The following is a 20,169-nucleotide window of genomic DNA, read 5'->3' on the forward strand; positions in this document are numbered from 1 at the left end:
CCCGCCCTTACTTGTAATGTGCTAAATTACTAGGTGCTTGTAATATCGAAGTGGTTTTGTGTTTTTCTTCTAGGTACGCTGCACACATTGAAGAAATAGACTATGAAGAAGGTAAAGTGTTGATCCATTTTAAACGCTGGAATCACAGATATGATGAATGGTTTTGCTGGGACAGCCCTTACCTTCGTCCTTTAGAAAAGATCCAACTACGGAGGGAAGGCTTGGTAGAAGATGAGCCCACTGTGGTATGTATCATTTCTATACATTGTTTATTTTTCTTTTATACATTTGGGTTTATTTTTAATCTGTTGTTTTGCATTAATTTTCCAGAATATTGTTGACCAATTCTTAGGACAGGTCCTCAATATGTGATCGGAAAGGGTCTGAGACGAGGGACTGCCATAGATCAGGTGTTCTTAGGGGCTACAGTGTTTCAATGAACGATTCTTCATAGAATACAGAGCACTGTGCTGTAAATGATTTGGTCGCTGCACTTGGTATAGCAGCTCAACCCATGGGAATGAGCTGCAAACAGGCTGCATGACAAAGGAACGTGACAACACTGGCATTGTAAATCTGTAGTAGTGCTCTTTTCAAGCAGCTGATTTCTGGTGTTAAAACCTCACCAGTAAGGGCCCGTGCACACGGAGTAAACAGGCTCATTTTTGCATAATACACATGTAAAGAATACATGTGTAAAAATCAGACTCCCATTGACTTCAATGACATTTTTTACACGTGTTTAAAAAAAAAAAAAAAAAAAAAAAAAAGCGTGTTTCTTTACACGTGTAAAAATGTCATTGAATGTATTCTTTACATGTGTATTATGCAAAAATGAGCCAGTTTACTCCGTGTGAATAGACCCTAAGAGACTGATGGTCTGTCTTAAGGAGAGATGACAGGTCTTCTGTATAAAAGCCATGTTTTTTTTTTAATGTTGTGGGTTTTTTTTCTTTAGGTTTTTCGTGTGAATGAACAAGTGTTGGCTTGTTGGTCTGACTGCCGATTTTATCCAGCAAAAATAACCTCGGTCAACAAAGATGGTAAGAATTGTTGTTTAACCCTATTAAAGTACTGTTATTGCTAGACATTTGGTCTAAAATGAGAAAGGAAACTTACTTATAAAGTGCTGCGGGAAAACTGCGGCAGCAACGCATCACAGTTTTTCCTGCAGCGCTTTAAACAGAAAGTTTGTGGCGTTTTCCTCCGCAGACTTTCTGTTACAATAAATCTATGTGGAAACCGCCGGTGTTTACATAGATATAATTAACATGCTGCGATTTCCAAAACCATGCCAGTTTTGGAAATTGTGATGTGTCTGCAGCACGGCTTTTACTGCAAAGTGGGCTTGGGACTCGAAAGAATCCCATCCAATTTGCAGTTACTGTAAAACACCGGAATTTTTTTCCCACGGTGTTTCCGCAGAGGACAAATCGTGACATTTCCAATCCGTGGGGCCCCAGCCTATAGGTGGTTTTCCCAGCGTATGATATTGATGACTTATACTTGTTAAGGCTGTTTAATGCACCAAAATGCTATGGAGCTTGCCTCTAGAGATCAGTGATTGTTTATCTAACTTGCAGTATTTTTTTTTGTTTTTAATCTGGTTTCATTCTCTATATTTTAGGCACTTACACTGTAAAGTTTTTTGATGGTGTTATTCAAACAGTTAAAAATATTCATGTGAAAGCCTTTTCCAAAGATCAGGTAAGACCGGGGACTCTGCTTTATTTCTTGTATGAAATGGATTAGACGCAGTAGTAGTAGCATTACTGTGTGACTGGTTTTCACTTAGAGGACCTTTCATGAATTTTGGCACAGGCAGTTCAATATACTGCTGGAAAGCAGACAGTGCACTGAATTCATTGCACTGTTGGCTTTCCCAATCTGTGCCCTGGGTAAAGAGCTTTCGGTCCCGGTACCGTAGTTCTCTACAGTCAGAAGGGCGTTTCTGACAGTGTGAGCGGAGAGGAACGCCTCCTCCCCTCCTGATAATACTCGTCTATGGACGAGCTGTGTGAGCAGAGGGAGAGGTACCGTAGCTCTTCACAGTCAGAAGGTCGTTCCTGACAGTCAGTCAGGTATGTCCTTCTCCACAGCAGCGCCTATCGTGCTGTACAGTGTGAGCGGGAGGAACGACCCCTCCCTCTGCTCACAGTGTTCATCCATAGATGAGTATTATCAGGAGGGGAGGGGGCGTTCCTCCCCGCTCACACTGTACAGCGCGATAGGCGCTGCTGTCGAGAAGTACGTTCTTAACAGACTGTCAGGAACGCCCTTCTTACTGTAAAGAGCTACGGTACCGGGACCGAAAGCTCTTTACCCAGAGCACAGATTGGGAAAGCAGACAGTGCGCTGAATTATAAAAAAAAAAAAAAACAAAAAAAACAATGGACATCGGACGGACACCATTATAACCAGTGGAGTCTGTCGGGCACCACATGGGTCTATTTTAGCAGTGTGTTTGTTCTCTAATGGACCAGAACAACTAACAGCCCAATGCAGATGCAAACGTGGCATTTATCCAGAAGGGCTAAACGCAAGAAACTAAAGGAACGTTCTCCTCTCCGTCTTTTCACAACCATAACACTTAATTGCTTGACTGCTTTGTATTAACCCTATCCCATTGCTAATCTGCTTATTTCTGAGAGGGTGTTTTTTTTTTTTTTTTTTTTTTAAATATATAAAAGTAGCAGATGAGCAGGTGCCATAGTTTGGTGTGGTGCCACAGATTGCTATGATCACAGATGTATAATCTGCCATAAGCCATGATCACACATTTTCGTGGCATGTGAAAGATTGGTTTACTTGCACAGTGTATGCCAGTAGCGGGAAAAAATTGAAATGCAGTCTATCCTACAAAAATCAAGCCCATCCCCTGTATGGCTATGTCAGCAAAAAAATTATTATTTAGCCGTTGAAAGGTGGGGAGTAAAATCTGAAAACCTAAAAATTAAAATTGGCATGGTCCTGAAAGGGTTAAATGGTGTAGTCAGCGAGTCAAATAACTTCAAGATGTCATTCTAGTCATGACGTGTGTAATATTAATAGGCTGATTTTTATTTTTTTTTGTAATGTTTACCTGAACTTTTCACTATACTCTGCATAATGTCAAGAGGGCGATGCTATATAGCTATATACACTGCATTGCTGTAAATGTTTTTACTTTAAAATGTGCAATTGGCCGTGTTGTCTTTATAAATACTCCCGGGCACATATCCTTACTGACTGGACTTCTCCTTTTTAGGCTAGTGCTGCTCGATCAAAGCCCAGAGAGCGGCCGACAGACAGCCCGTCACCTGCTGATAAATACAGAGGGAAATTTAGAGAACAGAGGAAAAGCTCAGAAAACACGACCATAGAGAAAGAGAAACCGCAGACCACAGACAAGAAAGCCGTGCAGTCGGATAAAGACAAGAAGCCTGTACCTGGCGAAAAGAGCAAAGTTCCTGCTGTAAAAAATGAGAAGGAGGATAAAGAAAATATATCTGAGAATGAAAGGGATTCCTCTGCAGAGACCCGCCCAGATGAGAGGGGTGGGCAAAATGACAGCTTGAAAGTACCACATGAAAATGGAGAACGACGAAGGAAACGTGATCGGTCATCCTCTCTTACATCATCTGGTAGGTGGCAGAAGGGGACAGGACTTTTGTGGGAGATGCAGGCTACATTTATGTATTCACTTTCGTGTAATCAAACCATAGCTAGAAATTTCTATCTTTTTTTTTTTTTTTTTTCTTTAAAAAAACAAACCTTTTTTGTATTTGTAACTGTTAACATATTATTGACAGATCCAGGTTCACAAACTCTTCAGCCCGTGACGTTGGAACTAAGGAGAAGGAAGATCTCCATAGCCTCAGAAACTCGAACCAAACGGCCACGCCTGGAAAAAAGTTAGTGACCCTAATGTGCCGGTATCTGAAGGCAGCTATTTCACATTGTAAAGAAGTTGACTGTAATGTTGTCCTATCCTATATATAAATAATTCAATAGGTAAAAAAAATTTGTATTTATTAGTAGAAAGAATTACAAAACTCATAAATAGAATTTCGCCATATAAAATGGCAACAGACCAACGATGAGCCAAAACCATTATAGATGACGGAGACACAAGATATATCTGTTGTGGGAAACCACAGTCAATAATCATAGATGGCCTACAATAGCCAGGGAGGGGGAGTGGGGGGGGGTTGTCATACATATAGTTGAAATAACATTATTGGGGCTCCTAAGAAAAATCAGGTAATAGTTATCCCTGAGAGCAACAATGAATACAATCCTATTATATATGCACTAATGGCATCTTAGCAGTTAAATAGCTGAAATCTATTGAAGTCTATATGCTGTATATAGTCACACACAGCCCAATACATAAATATATATATATATATATATATCTATATATATATATATATATATATATATATATATATATATCTATATATATCTGAAGATGTAACCCCCATATAAACATAGTATCCAAACATAAATGGTAAATAGATTACCTGTAGCCATAGAGTATCAATCCACACAGAAGAGGGTATACGAGAAACACCCCTCCTGAGGAAGCCCTATGTGGCGAAACGCATCGAGGTGCTTTTCGCTTATACTCTCTTCTGTGTGTAGGGTCTCAGCGCCCATTTGATTGATACTCTATGGTTACAGGTAATCTAGAAGTGTCGCTAAAGTCACTGAGAAAATTTTGGTAATTTCCTCTCCCTTTTTGGTTAGATCTTCCCAGATTTTAAAATAAAGTAAAATATGAAAAAATAAAAAGCCCTATTTATCACCGAAAAAAGATGCAAAAAGTATTTGTATAACACACAGGGAAAAAAGTTATAGGGCTCAAAAACCACATGAAAAACAAACTGTTCAGTCCTGATCCAGGGAAAATAAAACCAATACTGAAGCTGTTAGACATGACCTATCCTCTTCATACTTGCTTAGCTAAATGGATTATGCTTTTAGGAAAGAATGTTGCTGCCACTTCATGTACAAAAACGGAAAGTGTGTCAGATGGAGAGCAACCCTGTGTTGACAATGAGCTTGAAATGGATGAGAGACCTGTGCAGCCGTCGCCCAGCAAAAGCCAGGAAGACCTTACGGTCGTGGACGTTAAAGTTGAAACTGAACCAGAAGAGGAATTGGTGCATCCGAATGGTCCAGCCCTGGAACAAGAAGGTGTGTGCTACTACCAAAGCTTGTTCTTTTTGGTGCATTTTTGATATAGAAAACTGTACATTTGGATACGTTGTATGACCGGAGATTAATCCATCCCCCACCTCTTTCCTTTTCACACTTTTCATTCATAGTGAAAACCGAGGACTGTATACCTGTGGATTGTGTGCAACCTGAAACCGCTGAAGTGAAAGCATTGTTGCCTTTAGAGGATGTTGTCAAGCCTGCCGCAGTCGATGGGTCAACTACTCTCCCAGACACCAGTACAGATGGCCAAGAGAATGAACATCCGGGACCAAATGAAATTCAGATGATCACTACACTATCAGGTGAGCACATAATGTATTCTCATACTTGTACTTTATTATATGGACTTACTGTGTCTATGTATACCAGAAAAGCAAGCCTAACATTAAACAAGTCTTTGTTTGCTTCTGTTATCTTTAGCTACTAATGTATATGTTATGTGGCTGGTCTTGCTCTTTGCCAGGCATACACAGAGCACACGTTGCGTACCTTTTTGTGTACAGGCCTTGTGCTCGCAGTTTGGTAGCTTGTTTTAGTGGCTTGGCACATGTAGACAGCATGTTCTGTTACCCCCTAAACACTGTTCTGCATGATGGGGTAGGAAGACGTCCTCATTCTCTCACTAATGTGCTGCCATATGTGTCTAGCATGACATGAGCTTTTTAGGTTGTGAATTTGCAGGGCGAAACTATGTTGCTATTCAATGTTTGGGGTGGGGGTCCAAACTCTGGTACCTGAGAGTGACCCTATGGGTGCATTTCTCTTTCACAGTGGCCATTCCCTGCACACCTGGTCATTTCGGGGAATCCTTCTTGTACCAATGACTGGTCAGGGGGAGCTCACGTTTGGATCCCTACTCATGAGAAAGTGATGACCTATAAACATTTGCCGTAGAAATGCTAAATTGACCCACTTTAGTGTCTATGCACCAGCTAGAGTCTATACCTCCAGTTGCTTTACTAAACTTTTGTTTTGTCCTCTGGCCGCTCAAACAATATATTGGTTAGCCTCTTTAGTGGGCACTGTCTGCCTTGTTTTATTTCCTTACCTAAGTTTTACTTGCCAAGGACGAATTACTCCTGCAGCCAGCTGCTAATGCTTCATATTGCACCACTAACCATCTGTGTTGGGGGTTATCAACATGTTTTAGTAATTGTTTCAATCGGTGTGATATAAGGTTATCAGACTGTGGTGTACAAATGTGATGGTATGTAATAATTTTGACTACCGGTATATGTAAATAGTGAGGTTATCCGGGATTAGATAACATAGCGGCTTTATTTCAGATCGTGCTCATTTTCTCTTGTTGGAATGGGGCTGAGCGGTCACATGGCCATGTCACCAACGGGCACGTTACTGCAGAGCCAATGGATCCCTGTCTGAAAGAATACAGCTGTGGTTTGTTTTTTGTGTTTTTAATCCTGGATAACCCCTTAAACTAGAAGTTATGATTCCCCATATTACAGCAATTGAAGATGACAAAAACAATTAATGTCTCTTTAAAGGGGATGTTTAGGAATTTAAAAAAGAAAATTTAAAAAATCACTCAACAGTCCTGTCCATGTGCAGGCCATATTTCCCAAACTCAGCTGTTCACTACATCATCTTTGACGAGGTCTGTAAATCGCTGTGGAATATGTCGGTGCTATACAAGTAAGGGCTCGTTCACATCTGCGTTCATCTGTCCTTATTGCAGGTTTCCGTTTCCTGCATAAAACAGATGCAGGAGACGGAAGCCTGCAGGAGACTTTCTCACCCATTCATTTGAATGGGTGAGAAAGCTGTCCGGCCGTGAGCGGCGGTGAGTGTTTTGCGCTCTCCGCCGCGAAACCGGGTTTTATAATCCGGACACAGAGTCGGACATGCACTACTCTGTGTCCGGATTAAAAAATCCGGTTTCGCGGCGGAGAGCCTAAAACGCTCACCGCCGCGCACGGCCGGACCCGGTCTATGGTTTCCGTCTTCTGCCATGCAGAAGACGGAAACCATAGAACGGAGACATGAACGCAGGTGTGAACCTAGCGTAAGAGAAATAAATGATGCAGTCAGTACAATTGTCACCGCAGTCTGCAAAATACGACCTGCACACGGACGACGTTACAATACATTTACTATATCTTAACAAATACTCAATCCTCTAAGCTGCCTATGGTCAAGCCTACGTCCAGCCCTGTGTTTTGGGAAAGCTTGGCCTACGTGGTGGTAAATGCGATTTAGTCACAGTTCTTGACTACATCATCCCCGTTGTCAGGGACTGGCCCCTCTGGTCACGTGTTTAGATGTAATGTGATCTTCTTTCCTGAGAGAGGACCAAGCTTGACAGGGAGTAGAGCAGGAGCTTGGATGGAACATGGGTGGCTTAGAGGGGTCAGTTAGTTGTTTTTACAGCACCCCCCCACCCCAAGAAAACTACAAGAAAATTCTTTTAAAAGTAGTCTTAAATGTCTCCTAAACCAATAATCGTGCCATGTAAGGGCCTCTTAATGAATAGAAACATGCCTTTGTGGCCACAAAATGATGGAGCGATGCTCAGACAGTCATCTCTATATGCAAGTGCATCAGGGCTGGGGCCTAGTTTGCCATCTTCATTCCATTATCTAGTTGGGACACCCTCTTTTCATATGGCCAAAGGCAGGAAAAAAACATTTGACCTCTGGCCAATTCTGTTAAAGGCAGCGCTTACATAATGAGAATACAAGGACCAGACTACTCTTACAATGTACGTCACTACTAATAAATGCCGCGCCTTGTAGCATCCGTGCTAATTTCTTTGTCTGGGTTTTTCCCCTAGCTCCTATGAAGCGGAATCCACGATCTGACAATTCTGCTAAATTCAGCAGAGAACCTTGTAAGACTCTTTGCTTAATTGCTTTGCACATGTATACACTCTGTGTGAAGAATATATATATGCCCTATAGAAATCTAGTGGCCTAAAATCTAAATTGTGCACACAACTCTTTAAGTAATGCTGCTGTTCTTCCACCAATGGCACGCTTTATTGCATCACTTTATCTATAGATCTTCTATAACTTCTTATTTATTACTGGCTGCCTATACTTAGTGCTTCTATTTACAAGAAAATGAAATGGATGTATTCCTAGACATTTAAAGGGGTTTTTCAGGTCAAGCAATATGGATGACCTATACTTTGGATACGCCAGCAGTATCCGATTGGTAGGGGTCTTATTTCTGGCCTCCCAACCGTTCAAGGGTGTTCTTAGTGACTGCTGTCAAGAGAAATGGATGGAGCTGCGTTACCAGGCACTGCCACTATCTTATCCATGGCGCTGTGCTTGGTATACTGTGAAGACGAGCTGTGCTGCTGCTGCTGGGAAAATCTGATCTGTGGGGGGTTCCAGTTGTTGCAGTCCCCTCTAATCTCATATAGGTCATCAATATCTGCTAACCCAGAAAACCATTAGCGCAAACCCTTAGAGTTTTTGCTTCAGTCAATGCTGTTTTCAGATGTCCATCAGATTCCATAAGAACTAGAACTTAATTGCCATAAAATCCTGTAATGGCAGAAGTTTAATCCATTAGACCTGTGGAAGGTTCAGTTATGGTGGTAATAATTCAGAAGCTCAAACATGCCGGTATTACAGCGGTAAGAAAACCGCGTACAGGTAGCCAAAGATCTATTCCTCCTGTCCATGCAAGGCATATGCACACGTAGCCAAGTGTGGATGTTTTCTCAATGGGGAGAACGGATTAGGCCTCTATCAGACTCCTCTGGTGGTGGTTGGGCCTGCTCATATTCAACATGCCCAATGTGATCCACATGTTTGAAGCGGTCCCATTGAATGGGAATTATTGACGTCTGTTAAAGGGGTTGTCCATGTTTTTTATTTTTTAAATAAATATGGCCTGTATTTAGGATAGGCCCTAACCGGCTATTCGATGGAGGGGCTAGTATAGGGAAGTCTTTTGACGCCCAAACAATGCAAGCACAGACCCAGTCAGAAGCAGTTTGCTGTGGGTACTGTCACTGCAGATGTCCTTCCAGTGACTTCAGTGACCGGGTACTGTTTCTACGGCTCAGCTGATCAATGCGGGGGTTGGGTGGGGGCATGGCCATCTCTCACCAATCGTATATTTATGGCCTATCCTACGGAAAGATCATAACAATAAATCTTGGACGACCCCTTTTAATTTGTATTGTACAACATCTGTATTGCTAAGCATTTATTATGTAGTTGATATAGTCTAGAGAACCTGTCCTCCTTGTCATGCTGCTTTCTTTGAGGGTGGCATATAGTATTGTTAACCAGGGTGACTGTTTGCTTTGGCATACTGCTGCAACAGCTAAATACAGTCAGGCTGCAGTCCCATATATCCATAAGGCGCTGCCCCCTCCCCCAGCCACTGATTGACGGCTCTCACTATCCACAGTAATGAGGAGAAAGCTGTCAGTCGGTGGTGGACAGGGCGGTGGCAATGATGATAGGTTTTCTAATAAACCACTTAAAATAGTAGTCTGCAGGACTCTGCTCCAACTTAGTACAAAAGTTTCAGTGTAGGCCTTTCATACAGATCCATTTCCTGACGTGTTACAGCTGCTGATCCGTACCAACAGCAACACAAGTACCCAGTTGGCCAGAACTTTTTTTATTTATTTTTAAATACAGCCCTGTGAAACTTGGGTTAAAAAGGGATATGTCCATCAAGTTAATGGCCAGCTCATTGATTCTAGCAGAGTACATGGTATTGCTGCTTCTCTGCAGGGGCGGAACAAACCACCGAAACTTCTCTGAACCACTTCAGTTCTCTCAGCAAGTGTTTTGTGTGCTAGGTAACATATACATGATTTTGGGTAGAGATCAGCGAACACTGTTCGGATCAGCTGATCCGAACAGCACGCACCCATAGTAATGAATGGAAGCACCTGTGACACCGGCAAAGTCAGCGTCACAGGTGCTTCCATTCATTTTTATGGGTGCGTGCTGTTCGGATCGGCTGATCCAAACAGTGTTCGCTCATCTCTAATTTTGGGTAGTAGTAACAGGCAGAGATGGCCACAGTTGAACACAATAAACATGGCAGCTGATCTCTGCTACTTCACTAGGTAGTAAGAATTTCCAGCCTCAAATATATGATTTATATGGATGACCTATCCACAGGATAGTCATCAATATGTGATCTGTGGCGATCTAACACATGAACCTTGTCCAAATCCGCTGTTCTTGCAGTTTCCATGCACCGTAATATAATGCAATGTACAGGGAGTGGTTGTAGTCTGTTCTATTCAAGCAATGGGGGAAGGAATACTTGACTGTTGAGACTGCAGTAGATTTTAGCACAAGTAACTGATCTGTGCAGGGGCCTGGTATTAGCCACCCACAGATGACCTACTGATGACTCTCCTATAGACAAGCCTTCAATATAAACCTACATTTGGGGCTAGAAAACCCTTCTTAACATAATTTGGCCAGCAGCTTTAAGTGAGTTGTTGACAAATGCAGCTTAGGTATCCATATCCATAGTAGGACGGGTCCATGTGCATGAGCTGGAGCCATGTAAGCTTTATCGGTTGCCGGCTATAAGACACTATGGAGAATATGTATGTCATACTGTTGATCCTGCTAGCACTCCAAGGCAGTTGGCACTTGTGCCCTTACCCACAGGTTGTCTTGCAAGTGGTTTAAGAACATCTTCTCTCTAGGATTGATCTTAGATTTAGCAGGCAATCTTAGACCGGGTTCCCACAAGACAACTTTGCCAATTTTCTGTCAGGGAAAATCCGCATCAGGATTGTCTGAATTCTGCTGTGGTAAGACCAGCCTGAAATGACGTGGCTTTTTGCAGTGGAAAGCTGCAGCAGAAATGTATAGGCTGTGGGTTACAAATCTGCAGCCCTGGTCAGTTTGGCTAAATCTCATCGACTTTAATGCTAATGTACAGTGGCTTAGGCCTGATTCACATCTGCGTAGGAATACTGAATGCATTAAAAAGCGGTTAGCAAAGAAACCACACAGACCCCAAAGGCTATAATGGGGTCCGTGTGTTTTCCAACATGGTGTCCGCACAAATCATGCAGAGAGAAAAGTGCTGCTTGAAGTACCGTACTTTTCTCTCTGCACGATTTGTTTGGAAAACACACGGACCCCATTATAGTCTATGTGGTCCATGTGGTTTCTTTGCTAACTGCCAAGCATACTCCCCGAACTGAATACAGAATGCAGATGTGAACCAGGCCTTAGTCTGAGTCAGGGGTGTCCAGTAGTAACTCAGCCTGAAGAAGAGAACTGTAGCTTTGTAGCATAAGGATATATATATATATATATATATATATATATATATATATATATATATATATATATATGTATTTTATACTCTATTCTTATTGTTGTAGTTGCTCTCAGACTTTGAGGCTTTAGATTCTCCATGTACTCTTTTGTTTATAGGCTGGGTTCACATGCAGCTGCTTGGTGTGGTTAAAAGGGCTGTCCAAAATTTGACATTGCTGATTTTCTTTCATAATCCATGCCACACTTGCCCACATATTGTCAGTTTTCCAACTCCCGTTCCAGTAGGTATTGCAAGATGTCGATCATCTCTGTCCTCTGGTCTGGTTTACTACAACTCATGCCAGGAAACTGATGGGAGGTAAATCCAAAATCCATGCCAGTCTCTGACTGAGGTTGAGGTCTTTTCTGGAGCCTGTGATGGGCCAGAATTAAGACACAGAAGCCTAAAGCACAATATTAAGACAAGGAAACAATGTATCAATCTTAATAATCCCCCCCTCCCCCATTTATATATAAATTTTATTTTATTTTCTACTCTTATTGTTGCTCGACTTCTATTGAGTGAATGGAGTTATGCTGTGATACCTCACCAAACTTGTGAAAATTTGCGGTTCTATTATTGGAAGAAACAGCCATGTTTTTAAGATTCTGGACAACCCCTTCAAGAAATACCCAAGCTATTGCTTTAAGCTGAAATTGGCCAGCAGTACTGTATTTTTAAGATGTATTGACACTAGTGTCATGGTTAACACTATCCTGCCATTTAAAAAAAAAAAAAATTTGCAGAGAAATTTGGAACAAACTTTCGAGGCAGATCTGCTTCAGATAGATGGATATTTATAATTGTGTTTTTTCTGGTCTGCCTGATCAAATTCCTCAAAGTGAACTTAATGGGTATGTCCAGGGCATAGCAAAGTTGGAGATCTTTGTACGTGATAGATCATCAGTATCAACATGTAGACCCTGGTTTAGCGGTTTCATCTTCGGAAAGCCGTCTATAACCTGGTGTTCAGCCAGTGAATGGGGGCAGAGCTGCAGTTCCTGATGTTACCACAGTACAGTCAGGGAGCTATATGTAGTGTACAGAGCTCTGTACACTGTGGCATAGCCCTGGGAAATTCACTTCACTAGGAACTGAGCTGCTTCTGGTGGCTAAAACGCCTGTTCCATATGGGGTCTGGGTTTTGGACCCAACCTGATTGGTTCCTGATAGGTCATTAGTTTTGCGAAGTTCTGGACATTCACTTTCATATTATGTGGTGTAAATATGAACAGAAATCCTGATCCGTTCTGACTTTTGCAAAATGTGGAACCAGTGACTCCAGTGTCAAGAGTAAATTTGTTGGGATTTTTTTTCTTTTTTTCTGCCCATTGATAAACAGGGCATGTTGTAGAAAATCCTTGTCCATCCAGCACCTGACTGGTGAAGACTGATCCATTGTACGTGAGCTCTCTGTGTGAACCCGGCCTTATAGACTCTCCCTACACTTACAGAATAAATGGCTTAATGTTCAGAGCTTTTCTTTAGTTGGCTTTTTTTTTAGTTTTTCTTTTAGTTTTTTCTTTCTTTATGATTTAAGCTTCTACAATTTTACTTTCCTTTTTTATTTCTTTTCTTTTTTTCTTTGTTTTGTTCCTTGTTTTATGTCCTTTACAGTAACAAATACTTTGAAGAAACCAGACGATCCAGCTGCCAAAGCTGTGACCTTGGACCTGGACGCCAACAGGTTTAAATGCAAAATTTTGGATTGCTCCAAATCCTTTCGCAAAGCCAAATTGCTGCATTATCATATGAAGTATTTCCATGGAGTTGAAAAGTCAGAGCAGGATCAGATGCCTATGACCAGGCATATGCAGACACGAGGCTCTTTAGCTCATGAAAAGAACAGCCAGCAGACATCCAAAAGGAGACGCACCACGTCTGGTTCCCTGCGTAAGACTGCTCGCCTTTATGTTCTGTGGCTCTGTTTAGGTGTAGACTGTAGTTTTTTTTTTCTTTTAGTCATGTCCTATGGTTACCGGATCATGGTTGAGACACAGGTGACTCCCTGTCCTAGTTGTCTATTACCCCTGTAGTGCTGTTTGCTTTTACTTTCCTCTTGTCCTTTTTGCTTGTTTTATTTGCAGTGAATATAATTTGTTTGCCGTCATATTAATTTCAGAAAAATGATTTACTTGGTCAACAGAGCAGAATTGTCAAGTGCAGAAGAATATTTTTGCCTCCATCCCTTGCATATTCTGTTATGTGGTGTGATGTTAGGGCTAGGAGCTATTCTGTTTAGGGTTGAGCGATCGGGATCTGAAAAGATCAGATTCCGATCAGCGACTGAGTAAATTTCACGATTGGAATTCCAATCCCGATCTTTTCCCGGAGGTTATCTCAAGATCAGCTCAACCCTCAAGTGACTTTTCCCATAGAGAAGCATTGGCTAGGGTTGAGGATCGGGATTGGAAAAGATCAGATTCCGAGCGGCGATCGAGAAAATTTTGTGATCGGCTGGAAAATGATTGGAAATCGGATTTTAAAATCGATCCTGAAATCTCAAGATCGGCTCAACCCTAATTCTGATGCTTCCCCCACACACACACACACACACACACACACACACGCAGACACACGTCTGCTCTCCCTACACCCTCACAGCACATAGTTTCATAGCTACAAACAGAGACGTTTATCAATCCTCTGTTAGTTTTATGGCATATAGAGAGGATATTGTGGCACACATTTGGTACACTGCTTTTTTTTTCTTGAGCCAAATGTGTGTTACAGCCCCAGTTCTATGACTCTGTCTCCACGTTGTTCGAATGTCGGAGTGGGGTGGGCCAGGGTGGGGGACGTCTCTTTCCAATCATATTTATTACAACTCATGCCAGTTTTCTGGTGTCAGTTATAATGGAAATCTATGGCAGAAACTGTTAGGGCTAGTTCACATAGGGTTCCGCGTGTACACATTCCGTCACGGCTGCCACAACGGGTTGCCGGTGCAGTGCACTGACATCCCATTGCGGCTTTCTGCTCTGGATTAGGCCCAAATGAATGGGCCTAGTCTTGGAGGGTGGTGTCGCGAGACGATTGAATCAGCCGCAGAATCCTCCTGAAGAAAGGGCAGCTTGCTTCTTATTTCCGTGAGCAAGGAGGAAATGACCAGATCCCATTGATTTCAATGGAAGGCATATTTTATTTTTTTTTTTTAAATCAGGATTTTGACGTGGATTCCGCGTCAAAATCCTGACCGTTTTCCCCCCGTATGAACTAGCCCTAATAGAGCTTCATACTGGCGCATGGGCATGCAACTTATTTATGAATAAGCCGGAGCTTCTTCATATATCGGCTGTACTTTGCACCTGTCGGGGCCTTTATTAAAGCCTGGCTTCTGAGCAGAGAGTCTTGTGCTGCACATTCTGCAGCGAGATTGAGCTTGTTTTGGAAGTGTCCTGCTTTGGTCTTCGCCTTCCCATTAAATGGGAGGTAGTTTCATTATGGAAATTGGTGCTGATTTTGAGGTGGAATCTGCCTCACTCACTGCTGAATTTACTCTGTGAATATGCCCTTAGAGGCAGAATACAGATTCTAGGGCTTGGGTTATACTGCACACTTAATGGTCTGGAGAGAGAAGGTAGAGGCTCTAGTACTTAGATTTATGAAAAAATATATTTCTGATGTTAAAGTACTTCTCCAGTGAAAGCTACCCTGACAGTCAGGGGAGTACTGCAGGTTAGGCTGTGACATGGCTGACAGCACGTTCCCTGTATATAAAATAAACCATGGAGCATTATGTATTACATGGTCAGGCGGAGTCCATTAGAACAGGGGCTTTGGTTTTCCATTGGCTCCTCTTTAAAATCATCATAGTGAGCCGTGACTATTACTCTGTGCAGTAGTGGTGGACGGTATTAGTTCAGTGGGGAGAAGGCTGGATGCTGCCCTAAAAGTAATGGTCTTTCTTCAGCATTTGGCACCATTCTGATGTTGTGTCTGTAGGGCTGGTGTTTAAAATCTGTAAAAAAAAAAATTATATATTTTGTAGAGATCTTCCTCTAAACGTCAGAGGACTGTGTAATAACTTTTTAGAGTATAAATAATGAGGAACGTGAACAAAAATAACCATGTCACCTTGGCTGCTTTGTCAAGTATCTGTATAAGATAGCATTCACATCTCTTTTGGTCCATTGTAGGACCAGAAGAACTGCTTAAAGGGGGTTTTCCAGCTCCAGGAAATATTTTGTAAATGAAAAAATGTACAATTTTCCAATATAATTTCTTTATCAATTCCTCAGTTTTCTAGATCTCTGCTTGCTGTCATTCATTTTGTTTAGTCCCAGTGGAGTCCTTGGTCTTGTGATGGACACAGATGTACAGCTTTTTACCAGGAATATGTCTGATTACTGTGTGACTATAGCGTGGCCGGGGGGCCTGTCCCTCCTCACGTGGCCGGGGGGCCTGTCCCTCCTCACGTGGCCGGGGGCCTGTCCATCTTTCACTGGAACTAAGCAGAATGAATGACCCCCAAGCATAGATCTTAATTTTAAAAAAAAAAAAAAAAAAAAAAAAAATGGTGAATTGACACAGAAAAGGATACAGAAAAATTGTAGAACTTTTAATTATACAAACATTTAACATTTGTCTCTCAATAGTTTTCTGAAACTGAACACATCCTTTAAATGAACTGAACAGTTTGAGGGTCCCATTTGACTAGAATAGGGTCAGTCTGGTATCTGCGGATTCTCCCGGACTTAACTGGACGAAAAAGCAGTACATTATCATCTGCAATTTCAGATGGGCTTTGCAATTGTGAATGTAGCCTTAGCTGTCCAGCTCTCCACCGCCTTAGGCCTCCTGTACTAGGTTGTATGGGGATAATGGGCCATTTGTCCCAAAGCAGTATAAATTACAATTCCTGTATCGTATGGGTCAGGCCTGGGATTGCTGCTGGTTCATGTTGAAGTAAATGGGACATAGTTGTCATACCACATGCAAGCTATAAAGCAGGTGTGGCTCTGTTTTTGGAAGAGGCATCCATGGAGGTTAGTTGAATCAGATCTAATATGTTTATGGTCCACATGGCCTAAATCCTTTTTTTGGATACAGATTTATTTATTTTTAATACGCGTTGTACTAAATCTGTAAAACATAATAGCTGGATTACTTTTTTTTTTTTTTTCTCTTGGACTTGGTGATCAGTAGTAAGGGCAGCTGGCCGCTTCCTATAGGCCCGTATATAGGGCAACATATTTCCCTGCTGGTTATTTGTTGCTCACCGTATGTATGGTTACTGTGCTGCCTGGTATCTTATGCTCTTTGACTGAATATTGGCTGCTAACTCTTTGTTCCATGTGTCCAGGGGTACATACAGATGTAACAGGGTGAACCTGAACGTCTGCAATTGGTGAAACTGTAGCAGTGCAATATCTTATCACAAGAAACAATGAAAAGTAATTGAAAAAGTAGGTTCACCAATGGCAGAAGTTCGGGTTAACTCTATTTCATCTGTGCTTGTGAGTGATCACCAATGAGTAGTTATTTTACCCAGTCATTGCAATTGCTGCTTATTTTTCACTTCTTATATGGTGTGACTTGCTTTACATTGCATGTTTTTTGAGAAATGAATAGAGCGCCAGTGTTACATAGTTCAACCACCTTCAGCAATGATGGCATGGTCGCTGACTATATGTTTTAGTTCGTTCAGTGATTCTAGACTGCGATTTTTGTCTAAGTTAAAACTTCCAGCACTTCCGCCTGATGGTCTCAACCTTGGTTTGAGTACAATGAAGCATGATAAATGTTTGTTCTGTCTTAGTCCCGTCAGTTCATGTGTCTGTTCGCTTCTTTCTCTGTATGAAACCACTGCTTGATAACCAATCTTTTATGACCCCCAACCCCCCCCCCCCCATGATTTCTTTAGACCCCCCATTTCAGATTTCTCTGCGGAGCTCACCTCATGATGGTCCTGAGAAGAGGCGGCACTCGAGCCCAGCCACGAATAGCTCGAATGTTCAGAGGCCTACGCTAAAAGAGAAGAGCAAAGAGAATCAAATTCAGAAGTCGTGTCGCAAGCCAGAGAAGGGCTCAGATAGCGGTAAGGGCAACTTATTAAAAATAGTCCTTATTAAAATCATAGAAACCTAGAAGATTAATTAAGATTACGGCTGATACTGTAACTCCCATGGGGGAATGCGGCTTTAAGGGGTTTTGTTACCAAACTGTTGTCCTCACATTGTCTTATAGTATATCATTTAACGTTCCAAATTTTTTCACAGTTAAAGATAAAGTAAAGGAAAAGATTAAAGACCTTTTGAGCCTTAAATCAAAGAAGAAGAAAAAGAAGAAAAAAAGAACAAAGTCAGGTAACTAGTGTCAAGTATTTTAGATTATTATTTTATTTTTTTAATTGCTAAAGGGGTTTCCTGAACTAAAAATGTTGTTGACCTATCTTAAGGGAGAGTCATCAATTCCAAGACTGAGGTTTCAACTCCTGATACCTCATAGATCAGCAGCTGATGCACAGAGAATGACGCAGGAAGCATTCTGTTTTTTTTTGTGTAGTGGCCAGACCAGGCACTTCAGATCAGTTACTATTCATTCGAATGGGACCCAAGTTGCATCATTTGTTGTTAGCCATTAAAAATGGTATCAACTAGAGATGAGCGAACACTATTTGGAACAGCCGTTCCGAATAGCACGCTCCCATAGAAATGAATGGAAGCGGCCGGCACGTAGACTTTGCCGGCGGCCGGTCGCTTAAGCCCCCCACGTGCTGGCTACGTCCATTCTTTTCTATGGGAGCGTGCTATTCGAATAGTGTTCGCTCATCTCTACTATCAACTACTGAGGACTCTCTACATTTCATATCTGCTGGCTAATACAGTACAAAGATATATTTTTTCATTTGTACTGTTACACAGAGAACAGAGCTGTCTGCCTCCTGCTACATTCTCTGTATCAGCTGCTGAAAACCTCTGTTGGTGTGTAGGTGTCAGACCTCAGCAGGTTTAATATTTGGGACTTGGCACAGAAAATAGTTTTAAGAGTGTTTGTGTTCTTTGTTAGATTTCTCACAAATAACCAGACAGACATGTTGAATGTAGAAAAATAAGCCGGCCTCCTTCCCTTCTAAACAGTTATTTGTTGAAAGCGATCACTATAAATACTTTAACCCCTTGGCGACCCATGAGGTAATAGTACCTCATGGATGTCTGGTGCTTAAGGACCAATGAGGTACTATTACCTCATGGACATAAACAGTCTCCGTGTCTAAAGACAAGGAAACTTTAAGAAGGTTACTGCTGTCCATGACAGCAGACAACATTCTTTATATGAATCGGGAGGTTTAACTCCCTCCCTGCCATGTAGATCGCTGCAATTGACCGATCAATTCAGATCGTTCAATTTCAGTTTGCTGGCAAAGATCGGCGCAGATCATTGGATCTGTGCCGACAGGTTAATGTAAAAGTGATAGAGATTGGTGCTGTGCATAGCACCAATTGCTGTCGAGTGTTTGGGGGGGGGTGTACAGTTGTGCCACCCCCCAGATGTCGTGATTGGTTGACTTGCATCTGTCACAGCAAATCAACCAATCGCAGGCTTGTAGGGCAGGGTAAATGCCAGGTCACTGCTTTGCTCACGTCAGTTCCCCCGGGAATTTGAGCAGAGCAGACCTCCTGTGAGCCGTCTCTCTGTGCGATTGTCTGTTACCTGCGTTACCACTGCGATTCTTGCATCTGTCACCAGCAGATTCTTGCATCAGACCTCCAGCCGTCCTTCACGTGTGCCAGACGTGTTTATCCATCCCAAATCTCCCAGATCTCTGCCCCGTCTCATCCCATCACCTCCCTCCCTCCCCTCCCCTCCCTGCCCTCACCACCCTTTCCTGACCAAATTGAACGTCTGGCACTGCACCTTTACATCTGTGCAGATCATCCCCCCTCCTTGCTAGCTACTGGTGAATTTCACCTTACCAGCAGATTTTTTTTTTAGGGGGGAAAGCCCTTTTTGGCTATTCTCAGTTTTTTTTCTAGTTAGTGGAAAAAATATAGATACATCTCTGTCTATATTTTTTTCTGTTCAATTTTAGTTAGAAGAAAGGAACTTTTTTTTTTACGCTGTGCACTGATCAGTAACAAATTAACGTTACTAATCAGATCTATACTTTTTGGCGCAGTTTTTTTCTAGTTAGTGGAAAAAATATAGATACATCTCTGTCTATATTTTTTTCTGTTCAATTTTAGTTAGAAGAAAGGATCTCTTTTTTTTTTTTTTTTTTTTTCTTTTTGCTAAACTCTGTGCACTGATCAGTAACAAGTAAACGTTACTGATCCCATCTGTACTTTTTGGCACAGGTTTTTTTTTTCCTCTAATAGTAGTTAGAATATCTGTATTCTAAATTTTAGCTAGAAGAGAAGGGTTTCTTTCTTTTCTTTTTTTTTTTTACATAAAATACACGTGTTAAAGCACAACACACACACCACACTTTGATTTTCAATAAAGTTTCAAGAAATAAAGTTACTCAAGTAAAACACCACACACACACAAAAATGTCCCAACAGTCCCAATCATCCCAAAGAAGGTTTTCAGTAGAAGAGGCGTACGCCATACTGGCCTCTGACACTGATACCGCTAGTGAGGGAGAAGAGGAAAATGCCCCATTCCTTTATTTTTCCTCTTCTTCCTCCTCCTCCTCCTCCTCATCCAGTGATGAGCAACCCCAAAGGAGGCGCC

General features: G+C 41.8%; 2 protein-coding genes across 5 annotated transcripts in view; one reads left to right on the forward strand and one right to left on the reverse strand.

Moving 5' to 3' along the window:
• The window catches only part of CPNE1 (copine 1), a 340,171-nt gene that overhangs the window by 281,641 nt on the left and 38,361 nt on the right, over nt 1-20,169 (reverse strand). The window lies entirely within an intron of this gene.
• Nucleotides 1-20,169, forward strand: part of PHF20 (PHD finger protein 20) — a 53,279-nt gene that overhangs the window by 12,400 nt on the left and 20,710 nt on the right. For 2 of the 4 annotated variants that reach the window (XM_075277604.1, XM_075277603.1), the window contains exons 3-13: nt 74-245; nt 959-1,043; nt 1,628-1,707; nt 3,248-3,623; nt 3,792-3,893; nt 4,969-5,181; nt 5,313-5,507; nt 7,997-8,053; nt 13,108-13,383; nt 17,357-17,530; nt 17,712-17,798. In XM_075277604.1, coding sequence (XP_075133705.1) covers nt 74-245; nt 959-1,043; nt 1,628-1,707; nt 3,248-3,623; nt 3,792-3,893; nt 4,969-5,181; nt 5,313-5,507; nt 7,997-8,053; nt 13,108-13,383; nt 17,357-17,530; nt 17,712-17,798 — 1,817 coding nt within the window. The remainder of the gene's footprint in view (nt 1-73; nt 246-958; nt 1,044-1,627; nt 1,708-3,247; nt 3,624-3,791; nt 3,894-4,968; nt 5,182-5,312; nt 5,508-7,996; nt 8,054-13,107; nt 13,384-17,356; nt 17,531-17,711; nt 17,799-20,169) is intronic. The other 2 variants (XM_075277605.1, XM_075277606.1) reach the window with 2 other exon arrangements.

Source organism: Leptodactylus fuscus, chromosome 6, assembly GCF_031893055.1.
Source record: "Leptodactylus fuscus isolate aLepFus1 chromosome 6, aLepFus1.hap2, whole genome shotgun sequence".
Taxonomy (NCBI): Eukaryota; Metazoa; Chordata; class Amphibia; order Anura; family Leptodactylidae; genus Leptodactylus; species Leptodactylus fuscus.